The 14,062-nt window shown below is 37.1% G+C and overlaps 1 protein-coding gene across 1 annotated transcript in view; it reads left to right on the plus strand.

Moving 5' to 3' along the window:
- The first annotated feature begins 922 nt into the window (after nt 1–922).
- CDK8 (cyclin-dependent kinase 8) overlaps nt 923–14,062 on the plus strand; it is a 70,572-nt gene continuing 57,432 nt past the window's right edge. The window contains exons 1-2 of the mRNA XM_011999958.1: nt 923–999; nt 12,630–12,740. Of these exons, the coding sequence (XP_011855348.1) occupies nt 976–999; nt 12,630–12,740 (135 nt within the window). The 5' untranslated portion in view covers nt 923–975. The remainder of the gene's footprint in view (nt 1,000–12,629; nt 12,741–14,062) is intronic.

A 14,062-nucleotide genomic window follows, 5' to 3' on the forward strand; every position in this document is an offset into this window, starting at 1 on the left:
CCACCTCCCGGGTTCATGCCATTCTCCTGCGCCAGCCTCCTGAGTAGCTGGGACTACAGGCACCCACCACCACGCCTGGCTATTTTTTTTGTACTTTTAATAGAGAAAAGGTTTCATCATGTTAGCTAGGATGATCTCGATCTCCTGACCTCGTGATCCGCCTGCCTCGGCTTCCCAAAGTCCTGGGATTACAAGTGTGAGCCACCGCACCTGGCCTCTGAGGAGTCTTTGCTTGGGTCCTCCACCAAGTCCCCTTTGAGTAACCTTTTCTGTTGCACTTACCATATCATAGCACTTATCATATTATATTATGATGGGTTACTTGTCTTTTTAAGCCAGTAGACACAGAAAACTCTCTAAAAGAAGGAACCTGTTGTATCCTCAGTACCTAGCACAGTTCTGGGTACGTAGTAAGTGTTCAGTAAACACATGTTGTACAAGTGTCTTTGAAAGTCTTTGGAGATGACCTAAATTATTTATTATCAAATATGATTGACATGTTTTAAATTGTAACCATTTTGTGCCTTAGGGACACATTCGTTTCTTAAGTTTTCTGACCCATTAATATCTGAATAGGTTTTAGAAAGCAGGTTTTATTTTATATATGTGTGTTATATTCATATATTAGAGCAGAAGGAATTTATTAGTGGGAGTCAGAAGCTCTATATCTCAATCTGTGTCTTCCACAAGTAACTGTGGAGCCTTGGAAAAGTCTTTTTATTCCTTTGAAGCTAACTTCCCTCATCAAATAATGGGACTGGACTAAGTTGTCTAAAAAGTTTTTCCTTGTACTACATTGTATGATTATATTGAATGATGTCAAATGTGTATCGAATGTGATTTATATTTATTTATATTTTACTTTATAAAAATGCACATAAATATAGATTTATCTATATATTAAAATAACTTTGTTTTTACAGGAAGGATGATAAAGACTACGCTTTAAAACAAATAGAAGGAACTGGGATCTCTATGTCGGCATGTAGAGAAATAGCAGTAAGTGAAGTTCTTTTTATCATTATTATCAACTGACTTATGAGTACCAACTATATAAGGCTCTGTATTGTATTTGTCATATTAATTGAAAATTAGTGAATATTTTTTATATCAACTATAGGAAAATATATTAAGGAGAAGTCAAGGGAACATGTAGTTCTATGTAAACTCTTTATTTGGGGTAAAGTAAATTTCAGTTGTTTATATAAATACATATTTTCCCAATAGCTGTCACTGATAGTAAAGGGTCCAGTTATTTCATTGGGAGCAGTAAAAGTGGCATGTTAGTCCATATAAAATTAATATTTTTATCTTGATAGAATGAAACTTATGTCATTAATTATGTCAAATTAAAATGAGGTTGTATTATTTGCTTTTCATTGCTTGTATCTGTTCATTTGAGTATGTAAATATTCATGCCCTTTTATTTTGGAAGCATAGTTTTCCATATTGTGATTAGAATCTCATTTTTATTCCAAAGGGAAGTAGTCGTTGGGTTAATGCGTTAATAATTATCCATACATTTAAACTGAGCATTACTTGTTGAGATTTTACTTCAGTTTTTACTGTTATAAAACTGTGGGTCCAAATGTGTCTTTTCTGGCTTTACACGGAATGTTCTAGAATATATATTATAATCTTTGCTTTTGTTGCTCTCAGCCCTTCTATTATATTTACCCGTAATAGTCTGTTACGACCTGGAAATGTTAAACCATTTTGCAAGTTTACTAGATTCTGTACCAGTGAGTCTTCAACTCAAGTAGGTAAAAATAATTTACACTGTGTTGAGGAAAAAGACTCATAAATCTAAGAACAGCTTGTCAAGTACTGTGATAGAAGTATATGGGAATGGAGAAGGGTGTACATCTAAACTAAAGTAGAAAAACAAGGAAAGTTCCAGGTTTGGGAACGCATGTAACAATTACCTTCCTGAGGGAAGAATGGGGCTGAGATGGAGGATATTGTTTTTTTTTTTTGAGATGGAGTCTCGCTCCTCCGCCCAGGCTGGAACGCAGTGGCCAGATCTCAGCTCACTGCAAGCTCCACCTCCCGGGTTGACGCCATTCTCCTGCCTCAGCCTCCCAAGTAGCTGGGACTACAGGCGCCCGCCACCTCGCCCGGCTAGTTTTTTTTTTGTATTTTTTAGTAGAGACGGGGTTTCACCAGATTAGCCAGGATGGTCTCCATCTCCTGACCTTGTGATCCACCCGTCTCGGCCTCCCAAAGTGCTGGGATTACAGGCTTGAGCCGCCACGCCCGGCCTGGAGGATATTGTTAACCAAAGGTAGACCATGCTGGAAGATGTAGTTCTTTCAATTGATACGTTTTTTATACTTTTCGATCTTGAGACCAGGTATCTGTATGTTAACTGTCAGTTATTCAACATCTATTCTGTATATACTCGTCAGTTTTAAAGAGTTAAAAGCCATTGAACTATGGTCAGTGGTGTTAGAAGTCAGGATGTTGATACCCTTGGAGGGAATACAGAGCTTCAGGGTGCTAGTAATGTTCTTTGATCTTGCTCTGGGTCTAGTTACACGGGTTATATATGTGACAGTTCATTGAGCTGTGTACTTATTGTTCACATGCTTTTCTCTTGTTTATTAGTCTTTAACAAAATGTTTTTTATTAAAAAAAAAACAAAACTCAGTTCAGAAACAGGTATTATCTTTGCATATATCATGATAACTATAAATGCACTTAAATACAGAAAGAAGTATGAAAACCTACTTTTAATGTACTTGATCATGGTTCTTCAATCTGAGATGAGCAGAAATGTTTAATTTTTATGAAGTTCTTACTAATTTTTCCTTTTATGACTATTTTCTGTATGTGGCTGAAGAAATCTTTACTCACTGATTGTGGAAATATTTCCCAATATTGTCTTCTAAAAGCTTTATAGTTTTTAAATTTCTAGTTTATGATATACTCAATTATTTTTTCTTTGTGGTATGATATAGAGTTTGAATTCCTCCTCCTATATGAATGTACAGTTGTAGCATCATTTTTGGAAAACATCCTTTGCCATAGAATTCCTTTGGCACCTTTGCAAAAAAAGAAAGTATACATTTGGACTCTGTTTCGTTCCATTGTTCTCTCTGTCCAGCCTTATACCAATAGATTACTCTCCCTTTCTAGCAAGACTTGAAGCCAGGTGGTATAAGGCCACCAGCTTTATTCTTTGTCAGAATTGTTTGGGGTATTTTAGGTTCTTTAGCATTATCATATAAATTTTTACATCTGCTAATTAGTTGGTTTTTTTTTTTCAATGCTTGTTGAGATTATAATTTGGATCAATTCAAAGAATAATAGTATTGAGACTTTCAAGCCAGCAGAAAGATATACTTTCCATTTTATTTATTATTTATTTATTTACTTTAAAAATATATATATATGGTGTAGTATATATCCTGAGACATTTCTAAATTCACTGGTAGGTTTTTGGTGATTCCTTGGGATTTTTTCTACATAATCATGTCATTTATGAATAGGGATACTTTTACTTTTTTCCCTATTTCTGCTTTTGTTTCTTTTTTTTCTCTTACTGAATTGGTTAGGCCATCTCACACAATGTTGAATAGAGGTGAGAGCAGGTGTCTTTGATTTATTCCCAACTGTGAGGAAAATGTTTCCACTTTCACTGTTCAGTATAATGATAGCTGCGCATTTTTTCATAGGTGCTATTAATCAAGTTTAGGAAGTTGTATTGCTAGTTTCCTAAGAATGTTTTCATAAATGATATTGAATTTTATCAAATGCTTTTTTTCTACATGGATAAAAACAACCATATAATTCTTCTCTTATTCTGTTAATTTGGTACAAAATATTTTGTTTTCTTTGTGAAATTTTCCTTTTATCTATGAGTTATTTAGAATTATATTGCTTAATTTTTAAACATGTGAGGTATTTCTAGATAACTTACTGTTACTGATCTAATTTATTTTCCTTGTCGTCAGAGAAAAGAGACCTTGTATTTTAGAGATACATACTGAAATATTTATAGGTAAAATGATACAATAACTAGAATTTACTTCAACATAATCCAGGGTTGGCTGGGAGGGGTGGATATTAGTATAAGTAAATTAAGTTTGGCTGTGAGTGGCTGATGGTACATAGAGGTTTGTTTTAATATTCTGTTTTATTTAGTTTGAAAATTTGTATAACAAAAGGTTAAGAATGAAATAATTCCCATTTTTTCTGGCAAGGTTTTATCAGGCCTTCCTCTTTCCATTTTTTAATTCTTCCTCGAAAAAGTCCTGTGTCCCCAGCATTCACCTCCATTAACTCTCTATGATTACACCTGGTTTGTTTCTTTAATATAACACTCATTACAAATCTAATTACGAGGGGGTTCTTTTTATCTGTGTGCCTGGTTACTTTGTTATCTGTTCCCCCAACCCTCTAGACTGCAACGCATTTCTTCCTCAGTGTGTGCTAGGTGTGCTGTATAGTCCTTGCTCTGTAAGTAAGTGTAGAAGGGAGGGGAAGAGGAAGGAGCTCTGAGAACTTCTTCTAAAAGCAAAGAGCATTGCATATCTTCATCTTCATTTTTTTGTAAGTGGTTTGTCTTACACGTTGTCAAAATTTCCTATGAGCCATAATTCCATTAGTGTAGGCATTTTTCAAACTGCACATGGGGGGATCATCAGTATTCCACAAGGCTGCCTTATAGTTGCAATGGGGAAGCAGAGGTAAAGCTCTGGACTTTACTTTTCTACTCACCTCTACTTTAACCTAAGCATACCTCAGTTTTTTTTTCTTTTTTGAGACAGAGTCTTGCTCTGTGGCCCTGGCTGGAGTGCAATGGCACGATCTCGACTCACTGCAACCTCCACCTCCTGGGTTCAAGTGATTGTCCTGCCTCAGTCTCCTGAGTAGCTGGGATTACAGGTGCACGCCATCACGCCCACCTAATGTTTATATTTTTAGTAGAGACGGGGTTTCACCATGTTGATCAGGCTGGTTTCAAACTCCTGACCTTGTAATCCACACACTTTGGCCTCCCAAAGTTCTGGGGTTACAGGCATGAGCCACCGTGCCTGACCAAGCATACCTCAGTTTTTATCAATTTGCAAGAATTTGGTTGAAAAAGGCTTCACAGGTTTAACTATATTTAAATAATTTTGGAATTGTTTTCCTTATTTTTTTTTTAACAGTGATTTCAAGTCAACTGTCACCATACTCGTTATAAATTTAGAATTTATTTTTATCTTTGCTATATTATGAAATTTTAATGTTAGAATGCAATATAGTTTTGTGAATATTAGGCTTTTTAAACCCATTTTCTCACCATTGTGATATTTATTGAGAAGACACAGTTTGAAGTATTAATTTATTTTTTATATATTTATACTGTAGAAGTTCAAATTAAATGTGATACTGTATTTAAATTTATGGTGAATTACGTAGTCAAAACAGTAATCTTAGAACTCAGAAAATAAGATTTTTTTTTCTCCTAGCAGAATTGGGAAAACATAGATGGTTTCTGTGATGGAAACTATTATATGAGTATTTTTAAACCTTTTGTTGTCTTTTTTTTTTTTTTTTTTTTTGAGACGGAGTCTCGCTCTGTCACCAGGCTGGAGTGCAGTGGCGCAATCTCGGCTTACTGCAACCTCTGCTTCCTGGGTTCAAGCGATTCTTCTGCCTCAGCCTCCCAAGTAGCTGGGACTACAGGCACCCGCCACCATACCCAGCTAATTTTTGTGTTTTTAGTAGAGATGGAGTTTCACCATGTTGGCCAGGATGGTCTCTTGACCTCATGATCCGCCCACCTTAGCCTCCCAAAGTGCTGGGATTACAGGTGGGAGCCACCGTGCCTGGCTGTTTTCAAAATATTTTAACACAAAATCTTCGAAAAGGCAAAAAATAATTTCTACAGTATTAAAAACTAGGATCTACATGCTCTGGGCTCCAAATAGGGTCATGTAGTGCTGAAGTTCTTTTCGTCACCAGGGAAAGCCTGCATACTCTGTCAGCATCAGAGCATCAAACACACAGGAATGCATGAGGAGTAACAACCTCGCTAGACTCCTTGGGCTCCTACCCTGGCTCTGCCACTTTACTAGCTTGTGGGACCCAAAACAAGTTATTTAATTTCTTTGTGTTTCAGTTTCCCCATTTGTAAAATGGGACAGTGCCTGGCATGTAGTAGGCATTAAGTAAATATTAGCCTTGCTAAGTGCAGCACAGCTCCCAGGTCTTTTGGAATTTCTTCAGTATAAATATTTACTTCAAGGTAATTGTCCGCTGAGACAGTTCCATCACCAATCCTCAGTGGCTATTCTCTTTTAATTCCAAAGTGACCTGTCTCCTAATGTGTCTCCCTAAAAACAACAACAACAAAACACCACCACCAACAAAGGTGTTTTACTTAGTAATAGTTACTTACTGTACCGGTTTGCTTTATTTGCCCTAACAAAATGCTACAGGCTGGGTGGCTTAAACAGCAGTTTGTTTTCTTATAGTTGCGGAGGCTAGGAGCCTAATATCGAGGTGCTGTCAGGGTTAGTTTCCTCTGAGGCCTCTTTCTTTGGCTTGCAGATACCCTACTTCTTCCTGTCTCATCAGATGATCATTTCAGAGGCACTCCTGGTGTCTCTCTGTATGTCCTCATCATCTCTTCTTGGGAGGACGCCAGTCAGACTCGATTAGGGCCCCCTAAAGACCTCATTTTAACCTAATTAGTTCTTAAAAGGCCTTATCTCCAAATACAGTCATGTGTCGCTTAATTAGCGGGATATGCTCTGAAAAAATGCGTCATTAGACGATTTCATTGTTCTGCCATCACAGAGTGTACTTACACTAGCCCAGATGGTAGAACCTAAACACACCAGGCTGTGTGTAGCCTATTGCTTCTAGGCTACAAACCTATGCAGCATGTTGCTATACCAAATACTATAGGCAACTGTAACACAATGCTAAATATTTGTATATCTGAGCATATTAAATAGAAAAGGTATGGTAAATATATGGAATAAACATAGACAAGGTACAGTAAAAATAAATGATTTTTTAAAAATGGCTGTTCTGCCTATGGAGTAGCCATTCTTTATTCCTTTACTCTCTTAATAAACTTTATGGACTCACCCCAAATTCTTTCTTGTTCAAGCCCGCCCCCTCCCCAAAACAAAGATAAAAAATGGTACACCTATATGTATAGGGCTCTTAGCATGAATGGGGCTTGCAGGTCTGGACCTTGCTCAGGGCGTCAGTGAGTAGTGAGTGAATGTGAAGGCCTAGGACGTTAGTGTACACTACTGTAGACTATGAGCACTGTACACTTAGGCTACATACAGGCTACATTCAGTTTATAAAACATGTTTTACTTTCTTCAATGAACCTTAGTTTACTGTAACTTTTTTACGTTATGAACTTTTTTACTATTGTAAAAACACTTAATACACATTGTACACCTGTACAAAAATATTTTTATTCTTATTCTATAAGCTTCTTTCTATTTTTAAAAATTGTTTTTTACTTTTTCAGCTTGTAGGTTCGGGGGCACATGTGTAGGTTTGTTACATGGGTAAATTGCATGTGACTGAGGTTTGGTGTGTGAATGATCTCATCACCCAGATACAGAGCATAGTTACCTGATAGTTTTTCACCCCTTCCCCTCACCTCACCCTCCCTCCTCTAGTAGTTCCCGGTATTTCTTGTTGCCATCTTTATGTCCATGTTTATCCAATGTTTAGCACCTACTTTTAAGTGAGAACATGTGGTATTTGGTTTTCTGTTCCTGTGTTAATTTATTTAGGGTAATGGCCACCAGCTGCATCCATGTCGCTGCAAAAGACGTTTTATTCTTTTTAATGGCTGCGTGGCGTTCCATGGTGTATGTGCACCACATTTTCTTTGTCCAGTCCGCTGTTGCTGGGCATCTAGGTTGACTTCATGCTGCTATGAATAGTGCTGCAGTGAACATACAAATGCGTGTTTCTTTTTGTAAACTAAGACACATTTACATTAGCCTAGGTCTACACAGGTTTAGGATCATGAATATCATTGTCTTCCACCTCCACATTTTATCCCACTAGAAAGTCTTCAGGGAGGCCAGGCATGGTGGCTTATGCCTGTAATCACAACGTTTTTGGGAGGCCAGGGTGGACATACAGATCACTGGAGGCCAGGAGTTCAAGACTAGCCTAGCCAACGTGGCGAAACCTTGTTTCTACCAAAAAAAATACAAAAATTAGCTGGGTGTGGTGGTGCATGCCTGTCGTCCCAGCTGCCTGGGAGGCTGAGACATGAGAATTGCTTGAATCTGGGAGATGGAGGTTGCAGTGAGCCAAAATCATGCCACTGCACTTCAGCCTGGGCACTATGAGACTGTCTCAAAAAAAAATTCTTTGGGGCAAAACTCACGTAGAGCTGCCTCTCCTAGGATAACAGTACCTTTCAGACTACCTCCTGAAGGATCTGCCTGAGGATGTTTTACAGTTAACTTAAAAAAATAAGTCGAGGGAGTACACTCTAAAATAATGATAAAAAGCGTAATGTAATAAAAACATAGCCAGTTATAGAGGCATTTATTATCAAACATTGTGTGCTGCATATAATGATATTTGCTAGACTTGTCTGATACTGGCAGCGTGATACATGTATGTATACCAGCATCACCACACACACGTGAGTAATGCACATTGTGCTACAACATTATGAAGGTTGTGTGTCACTAGGTGATAGGAATTTTTCAACTGCATTATAATCTTATATATGCTGTCTGTTATTGACTGTGACATCATCATGCAGCATGTGACTGTACAGTCACATTCCAAGGTACTGGGGTTAGGGCTTCAGCATAGGAATTTTGGGGGAACACAATTCAGTCCATAACACTGTTACTCACTACTCTGGCAGCAGTTCCTTACTCAGGATGAAGTCTTTACTCCCAGAGATTTGTCGTCTGGTTAATCAGATAGATGAATTTTTTTAAACTGATATTTAATGAAGTAGATTGGCTTTTGTTTTTTTGTATTGAGATGGAGCCTCACTCTGTCATCCAAGCTAGAGTGCCTTGGTGTGATCTCAGCTCACTGCAACCTCCACCTCCCAGGCTCAAGCGATTCTCCTGCCTCACCCTCCCAAGTAGCTGGGATTACAGGTGTGTGCCACCACGCCCAACAGATTTTTTGTATTTTTAGTAGAGATGGGGTTTCACCATGTTGGCCAGGCTGGTCTTGAATCCCTGACCTCAGTGATCTACCTGCCTCTGCCTCCCAAATGTTGGGATTATAGGCGTGAGCCACCGTGCCTGGCCACTAATTTTTATATTTTTAGTAAAATTTAGTAAATTTTAGTAAAACAAAGTAGATTGGTTTTATAAAGAAAGCAGGGATATTAGTTCATAGATCAGAAGCCAAAGAGTGGGTTGTGTGTCCTTCTTTAGGTACATTTTGTTAATTTACACAATCATTTATTCATGTGTTTATCAAATAGTTAATAAGGGCCTCTGCAGTACCAGGCATTATGCTAAGAGCTGGCCATGCAGCCATGAGAATAAATACGTAGTGCCTGCCATTGTCAAGTTTGCCACCTGGTATATATTTAAGACATTTATGTCTCTGGATTGTAAAGACACATAATCCAGACATAATCCATTCCTCTAGGATGTTAGCTCTTGGGAGGTATTGCTATTAGACCATAGTAGTTACAAGTACTGGCTTTGTGTTTTAAAAGTTAATTTATTAATTGCTGATTCTACCACTTCCTAGGAATGTAACCTTAAGCAAATTATTTAACCTCCTTAAACCCCTGTTTTCTCAGTTGTAAAATAGGGGTTATATAAATATTTCATAGGGCTAATTCATGATTAAATGAGATAATACATGTCGCATGCCTAGTACCATACTTGGCATCTGGGAGAAGTGCTTAAGCAAATTGTTGCTGCAGTTTTTTGAATACAGGAGTGAAATGAAACCTTTCATTGGAGGTAAAATTCAGGAGACACTAAGAATAACTTTATATGTAGGTTTCTAATAATTGTGGAGATCTTTTGCCAACGCTTTGGAATGTGTTGGTTTTTTATAATTTACACCCTGCCAGTTACTGGAAAGAATTTGAAATAGCTGTCTAGCTTAAGAGTGTGTTCCAATTTTGAGATAATAGAAAAACAGTGAACTAGAATTAAGACTACCTTAGCACGAGCTTTGGCTTTTTGAGCCAGCTGGGAGATCCAGGATTACCACAAAGTCTAGACTTTCCCTGTCAGATTATTTGTGTTGTTTATTAATTAGGGAATGGTCAATTTTAGATACTAGCATTTAGGTTTCTGAGGATTGGTATATAATTGCTAAAGTCTTACAAGTTTGAAAATTATATTCTGAAAGCAGAAATAATATAACCTGAACTTAATCTTGCTTCTGAATAAAATAATTATCACACCAGAGAATAATCTTTAATATGTGACTGAATATTTAATTGATTTATGGTCTTTGCTGAAGTTCATTTCAAAGCCCCCAATATAGTGTTTAACTTCACATTTACATTGATTCTTATTTTTGTGGCAGTGTTCTCACAAAAAGCACTGAAGTTACAAGTTTTAACATCTTGATTTTCTCACCTGGCTGTCCAGTATTTGAAGCACACTTGGAAGGCACTGTTGAAACACGTTTTAACTGATAAAGACAGTATCGGGCTTCATGAGAGGCTTTTTGTTGTTGTTGTTTTCGTTTTTGCTTGGCAGGGTTAGGGGTACTTTTTGACTGGATGGATTGTTAGGCCACTTTGGTTATCATAAGATAAGAAGATAAAATATTTTAAAGAAAATAACATCCTTTTATGAGATGAGAAAGCACAAACTCATGAAAATATGCTCTCCTTGGATACTTCTCTCTGTTTAAGTTCTTTGTTATTTTATGAAAAGTTACAAAATTTTAATCAACTTTACTATGTAATTTAAATGCCTGAAATTAGGTACTGTACCTCATAGGGTTGCAGAACTTAATTTTCATATGATAATTGGTGTTAATGAATGTTGCATCTTCTAATGTTGCAAATACTTTGATATTTTCTAAAAAGGATTACGAACTACAGATTTGTTTCAAGTTCAGTTGTTATGTGATGTCAAAGCCTAGACAACTTGCAGAATGGGAGAAAGTTGTATAAATCATATTTGATAAGGGGTTAGTATCTAGACTATGTAAAGAACTCCTACAACTCAGCAGCAACAACAAAACAACCTGATGCAAAAATGGGCAAAAGACTTATTAAATAGATGTTTCTCCAAAGACGATCTACAAATGGTCAGTAAGCACATGAAAAGATGTTCAGCACCATTATTGACTAGGGAAATGCACACCAAAACCACAGTGAGATACTGCTTCATACTCATTAGGATATATGTTAATTTTTAAGGAAAAAAGGGGGGAAATAACCAGTGTTGGTGAGGATATGAAGAAATTGGAACGCTCATGCATTGCAGATGGGAATGTAAAATGGTACAGCTGCAAGTTTGGTGGTTTCTCAAAAAGTTAAACACAGAGCAATCATTTGATCCAGGATTTCCACTCTTGGGTTTATGGTCAAAGCATTGAAAGCAGGGAGTTTCAACAGATAGTATGTACTAATGTTCATAGCAGCATTAATCACAACAACCAGAGGTGAAAACAACCCATGGACATCAACAGATGAATGGATAAACGAAATGTGATATATATATAGATATGCATAGAGTGGAATGTGTTTATCCATAAAAGAATGCAACAGGCTAAGTGAAATAAGCCTGGCATGAAAGGATATGTATTGTGTGGTTCCACTTACATGCAATATCTAGATTAGGAACATTCTTAGGGACAGATAGTAGAGTAGAGGTTACTAGGGCCTTGGGGAAAAAGGCAATGGGGTTATTGTGTGATGCGTGGGCCCCTTCAGCACCGGGACTGTTAGGAATTGGGCCACACAGCAGGAGGTGAGCCACAGGCAAGCGAGCATGACCACCTGAGCTCTGCCTCCTGTCAGATTAGCAGCGGCATTAGATTCTCATAGGAGCTTGAACCCTGTTGTGAACCGCGCATGTGAAGGATCTAGGTTGCGTGCTCCTTCTGAGAATCTAATGCCTAATGAATGATCTGAGGGGAAACGGTTTCATCTTGAAACTATCCACCATCCGCCCCTTCCCCCAGCCCCCGCCCTGCACCTCCACCCCATTATCCGTGGAAAATTTGTCTTCCATAAAACTCATTTCTGATGCCAAAAAGGTTGGGGACCGCTGGTTTAATGGATTCAGAGCTTCTGTTTGGGATGACAAAAAAAATTCTAAAATGGATAGTGGTGATGATCGCAGAACATTGTGAGTATACTTATAGGATGCCATGAATTGTACACTTAAAAATGATTAAAGTGGTCATTTTTATGTTATATATATTTTACCACAATCAAAAAGTTAAAATAACCAACCAAACAACAACAAAATAGATTTACTCAGATATACCTGTTCAGTGTCTTTTCCTCACAGATATTTTCTCATTTGTTACTGAAGTATCTGTCTCAAAATTGTGTGGGTGCTTATTAGATTTTTAAGATTGATTACCCGTGGGTTTGTATTGCCTTTGAATTACAAATGGTGTAGGGGTTTTTAGCATTATTTTTGTGACAGAAATTGTTAATGGATCTCCTTTGTTTTGCAGTTACTTCGAGAGCTTAAGCATCCAAACGTCATTTCTCTTCAAAAGGTGTTTCTGTCTCATGCTGATAGGAAGGTGTGGCTTCTGTTTGACTATGCTGAACATGACCTCTGGGTAAGGTGAATTGCTGGCAGACATGAGCAAACAGTTAGGGATTGTTAAGAGTAACTAAAACCAATTAGGTGTTCCCCTTATTATGAGACTTACGTTCTTAAAATAAAAGTGACCTCATGGAGTGTGGTTGGTGGCATTACCAAGGCTAGAGTATTTATTTGACTTTGTATTATTGCTTTTCAATATTGTCACTTTGATCTTTTAACAGATACTAAAGAAAACAATAGAATCTCAAGAGTGTTCAACAGCTATTCAATATTGCTTCATATAGTTTTTTGATGAAATGAAAAGTAACTGTAGTATCTATAAAATTTTGCTCTAAAATAGAAAAGTAGCATATTTCCTTTTATTCCGTCATATAAAGGGAATATAAAATGAGAAGGTGGTATCCTCATGTAGGAGGACGAATATGCTATCTTTGGAGAGATCTAATGGTTCTACCATTATTTATCATATAGCATTAGGCAAGTCTTTTAATGGCTTTGAAGCTGTAATTTACCCCGTCTGTAAAATGTAATACTTTCTTTCCTTTTTTAACAACGTTTTTCTGAGGAACAATCTTGTAGTTGAAAAGTTTTATTAATGAAATATACAAATGTAGGAAACTATTATTAATTATTAACTATTCACAGTTGAATTTAATATCCTAATGCTTATTGTCATTGACAGTAATTCAATATAGTATAGTCATGCACCATATAATGTTACTGTCAACTAGGGACTGCATATATGATAGTGGTCTCGTAAGATTATAGTACCATATTGTGACTGTACCTTCTCTATGTTTACATCTGTTTAGCTAACACACTTAATTACTATTGTGTCACAATTGCCTTCCTTATTCAGTACAGTAACGTGCAAGTTTGTAGCGTAGGAGCAGTAGGCTATACTATATAGCCTGGGTTTGTGGTAAAGCCTATCATCTAGGTTTATGTAAGTACACTCTGTGATGTTTACACAACTGCAAAATTGCCTAAGACACATTTTTCAGAATGTATCCCTTCATTAAGTAGTGCGTGACTGCATTGTACTTACTTGAATTGGGCATAATCTTGCATTGGAGGAATTCTTTGTGGATGAGAGCTCTATTAAAAAATGAGATTGGTGTGAAAATAAATTTTAATATCTCTTGAGACTTTTAGTTATTCTTTGTTTTCTGACCTGTGATAAGAATAGTTTTAGGTCAAGTTTAGTGGATCACACCTGTAGACCCAGCACTTTGGGAGGCCAAAGCAGGAAGATCACTTGAGCCAAAGGATTTGAGACAAACCTGGGCCACATGGCAAGACCCTATCTCTACAAAAAAAAAAAAAAAATTGGCT

Source organism: Mandrillus leucophaeus, unplaced genomic scaffold, assembly GCF_000951045.1.
Source record: "Mandrillus leucophaeus isolate KB7577 unplaced genomic scaffold, Mleu.le_1.0 Scaffold61, whole genome shotgun sequence".
Lineage (NCBI taxonomy): Eukaryota > Metazoa > Chordata > Mammalia > Primates > Cercopithecidae > Mandrillus > Mandrillus leucophaeus.